The 4,697-nt window shown below is 31.4% G+C and overlaps 1 protein-coding gene across 1 annotated transcript; it reads right to left on the reverse strand.

The window, feature by feature from the left end:
• Positions 1–3,084: 3,084 nt before the first annotated feature.
• LOC119615055 (protein doublesex-like) lies at positions 3,085–4,104 on the reverse strand (the record flags this gene model as incomplete). The annotated part of the gene is made up of 2 exons (XM_037971137.1): positions 3,532–4,104; positions 3,085–3,435 (listed from the first exon to the last, which is right to left on the reverse strand). Coding segments are annotated over exons 1-2 (924 nt in total), but the record flags the coding sequence as incomplete, so codon positions are not given.
• Positions 4,105–4,697: the final 593 nt, after the last annotated feature.

The raw sequence follows: 4,697 nt of genomic DNA on the forward strand, positions 1-4,697 counted from the left end.
CTAACTAACTAACTAACTAACTAACTAACTAACTAACTAACTAACTAACTAACTAACTACTAACTAACTAACTAACTAACTAACTAACTAACTAACTAACTAACTAACTAACTACTAACTAACTAACTAACTAACTAACTAACTACTAACTAACTAACTAACTAACTAACTAACTAACTAACTAACTAACTAACTAACTAACTAACTAACTAACTACTAACTAACTAACTAACTAACTAACTAACTAACTAACTAACTAACTAACTAACTAACTAACTACTAACTAACTAACTAACTAACTAACTAACTAACTAACTAACTAACTAACTAACTAACTAACTAACTAACTAACTAACTAACTAACTAACTAACTAACTAACTACTAACTAACTAACTAACTAACTAACTAACTAACTAACTAACTAACTAACTAACTAACTACTAACTAACTAACTAACTACTAACTAACTAACTAACTAACTAACTAACTAACTAACTAACTAACTAACTAACTAACTAACTAACTACTAACTAACTAACTAACTAACTAACTAACTAACTAACTAACTAACTAACTAACTAACTAACTAACTAACTAACTAACTAACTAACTAACTAACTAACTAACTAACTAACTAACTAACTAACTAACTAACTAACTAACTAACTAACTAACTAACTAACTAACTAACTAACTAACTAACTAACTACTAACTAACTAACTAACTAACTAACTAACTAACTAACTAACTAACTAACTAACTAACTAACTAACTACTACTAACTAACTAACTAACTAACTAACTAACTACTAACTAACTAACTAACTAACTAACTAACTAACTAACTAACTAACTAACTAACTAACTAACTAACTAACTACTAACTAACTACTAACTAACTAACTAACTAACTAACTAACTAACTAACTAACTAACTAACTAACTAACTAACTAACTAACTAACTACTAACTAACTATCTAACTAACTAACTAACTAACTAACTAACTAACTAACTAACTAAATAACTAACTAACTACCTAACTAACTAACTAACTAACTAACTCAGATTGTCTCAGATTTTTGCTCATATCTCCGTTTTTTATGGACCCATTTTGCAGATTTTAAATAGGAATCTTCTCGAAAGCATGTCAGATGGAATTATTGAAGACCGAAGATGTCCCAAAGACATCTGCGGTCTTCAGAAAATTGATTTCAGCAGACAGACGGACATGGCATAATCGTTTCCGCTATCTATAAGGATCTTGGTTATAGAATACATATACACATGTATGTATATACTTTATAGGGTCGGAAAATTATATTGTAACAAATTACAAACGGAAAGACACGATGGTGAAAGGTATACAAAACATTGTTACAATCCGAATTGGCCCTCTGTTATTGAAACATTTTTAAGGTAAAATTTTTCTGTTAATACAATTCTAAAAGAGTCGTAAATGTGGCAACAAGAAATCATTTCCCTATTATACCATTAATTAAGTAAAAAAATTAGTACAAAACTATGAAATTAGTTCGACATTTCTTCCAATTTCCCTTTAGCAACTTAACAAAGAATGTCACCTCTTGGCAAGGTTTGATTTATAATAAAAACTAATATTTAAAAGTATTTAAATTAAAAGAAATTTCATTTTTATTTCTTTTTTCTAAACAACAACAAACATTAAATTTCCAATTTTTTAATATTAAAATGTTTTACTACCCACACCATACAACAACAACAACAAAACACAAAGAAAAAAAAAACAAGAATAATGTTAAACGAGATTTTAACAATAGAAGTAGTTTCAACATAATAAATATTGCCAATGATTATTGGCATACAAATCTAACGAAATCCTTACTGAAGGGCATGATGAAATAAATATAAGAAAATAAAAAAATATATGGCTGGTTGGACTATTACAGCTGCAAGCTTAATTTATAGTAAAAGCATTAGTATATATAGACTTCATCAGGACAATAATATAAAACGAAGAAACAAACATATCTTATCGTTTAACACAAAAGCAAAATCTCAGCATTATATTAAACTTAGAGAAGAAGATGAAGAAGAGAAAATAAAATCAAAAAACCAAAAACATATGATGACTATAACATTGAAGGCACATCATCATCATCATCAATATGGACCTGCTGTGCATTAACTCGCCTAAAAGTATGCACTAGTTTGCAAAAATCTCTATTTGTATGTGTTTTTTTTTTTTTTCTGGGAATTTGTACAATTTCACAAAAGTTAACATTGAAATGCTGCTTGTGTTTTTCTAGTATTTTATACCCTTCACCTTCGTGCGAAGGGCATATATAAGTTTGTCAATCCATTTGTAATTTCTACAGTATAATTTTTGGACACTCTAAAACATACATATATTCCGAGTCCTTATGGATAAAGGATCGATCTAGCCATGACCGCCTCGCTGTTCATAAAGCTCTTTTCTGAAAATCACTTATATGTAATTGCTTAAGTGAAGGATATTTAAGATTCGTCGAATATGAAACTTGTTTTTATATTTTTTTTAGAATTTACAGCAGCATATGAAGGAAGCAACAACAACAACAAAAAATCAATATAAAAATAAAAAGCTTTGCAAGGCCTTTTGAAACCCAACAAAAGATGAACAAGAGCAAAAAATTAAAAAAAAACGACAGCCACCCACATTTAAACAAAAATCCCAGATGAAAAAAAAAACGAACGAACATAAATGCATGCCACAATGTAAGTAGAGAAAAAAAAACTCAAGAACAGAAGTAAAATACAAACACACAGATACACACATACACAAAAGAGTAAAGAGAAATCTGGGTATGCAGTAGTACTATTTGTAAATTATTTGTATGTCTAAAAATATGCTACAAAAAAACAAGTGTATTTAAAGCCTCAACATATGCTACAATATGCAGCTTTTACATTATACAAGTACAACTCGGAGAGTTTATAAAAATAAACCAATTCTTATGGTTTTTTGCAAGTAAAAATTTTTAACAAAATTTTATTTGATTTAATAGAGAAAGAGAGAAAGAGTGGGAGAGAGAAGGAAAGAGGAAGATATTTTTAAAACTCACCTTGTCCGAGGGTATAGTACGCGATTTTTGCGTAATCACGGCCGGAGTAACAATATGGGCATTTCCTTGGCCTACACCTGCTGAGCCACTGCCACCAACACCACCACCACCACCTCCACTTCCTCCAGCAGCACTATGGCCGCCACCTGCAGCTGAGACCGAATTAGATGAGGCCGATGAACAGCAAGAGGAGGACGATGAAGAGCAAACAGAAACATCTGTAGTATGACGTTTAATGCTGCATGGTGTGCACGAGCTGTTTTGCGACGAAGAGGTGGCGGCTGTACAAGGAGCTGACATTGACGTCGATGGCCTTGCAAATTGCAAATGATTGTGATGATGATTATGATGCTGTTGTTGTTGTTGTTGATGTGGTAGTTGTTGTTGATATTGTGTATGAGAATGTGTTGAAGAATGATTTTGATGGGAAAATGAGGAGGACGAAGCCGACGAAGTAGAAGAACTATTGTGATGATGATGTTGTTGTTGTTGCTGAGCTGAATATGAATTAGTTGAATGATTATTGTGGGAGTATTGTGGCTGCTGATGAACGGCCACAGCAGCAGCAGTAGAAGCACTAGCCGATGCAGAGGGCGACGAAGCGTTCGAGGATGAGGGTGTTAAAAGTGAATGAGTAGAAGATTGATTATTATACTGATGATGTTGTTGCTGCTGATTGTGACTGGCATGCGAAATCATATTATTGGCCATGGGATTAAAGGACGAGGAGCCGCCGTTATGGCAGGAAGACCCGTTCGCTGACGAGGAAGTGGAATGAGAACGTTTATTATTTAGCTGTTGGGAAACGTTACTGTTTGCAGCCGCTGTAGTAGTGGTAGTTTGTGTATAGGGATTATTATGTGGACCAGCGCCAGCGCTGACTACAATAGCCCTCGTAGTGTGTTGATGCGACGATGCTGTATGTTGATGACTACTACGATTTGTATTGTGTTGCAGTGGCTGATGTTGTAGTGGACCCGTTGGTGAAGTTGGCGTTTCAATGGACGAAGTTGTCGACATGCTGCAACGTAGCACGTTCGATATAAATCTTTAAGTATTTGGTAATAATTTATTAGATTATTTTTATCCTTTAACTACAGCTCACGTTTTGTTATAATTATTATTATTTTTATAAATTTCTTTAACTATTTTTGTTTAATATTTACACTTGATTATATTTTTTTAAGAATTAATTTTTATTTTTTTCTTTAAATGCCTGCAAGAGAAAAGAGATTTTTTAAAATTTTAATAAAAATTATAAAATTTAAATGTTGTATAGAAAAGTTTCGAAAAAAGAAGAAGCAAAATCGATTGTATTGTTAAGAAGACCAATAACTAAAACTGTCTAGAATTGTTTCTATAATAAAAGATAATTCGATCTTCTCTCAAAATTTGAAAGTTTAATAAAATCTATTATTTGTAAACAAATCTTATTACCTCTTCCCTAAAAATAGAAGAAAAACCACCTGGTCTCTTTAAAATTTAGTTTACATTACATTGCTCATTTGCATACATACTAGCAATAAGTACATGCTTATTTACATACAAATGTAACTGTGATATATTTTTTATTACTCTTTTAAAAACAAAACTACTCTCACTCGGCAGTCAAC

This window comes from Lucilia sericata, unplaced genomic scaffold (assembly GCF_015586225.1).
Source record: "Lucilia sericata isolate MDLA Ls3-8-SP2 unplaced genomic scaffold, ASM1558622v1 Contig003948F_arrow, whole genome shotgun sequence".
Lineage (NCBI taxonomy): Eukaryota > Metazoa > Arthropoda > Insecta > Diptera > Calliphoridae > Lucilia > Lucilia sericata.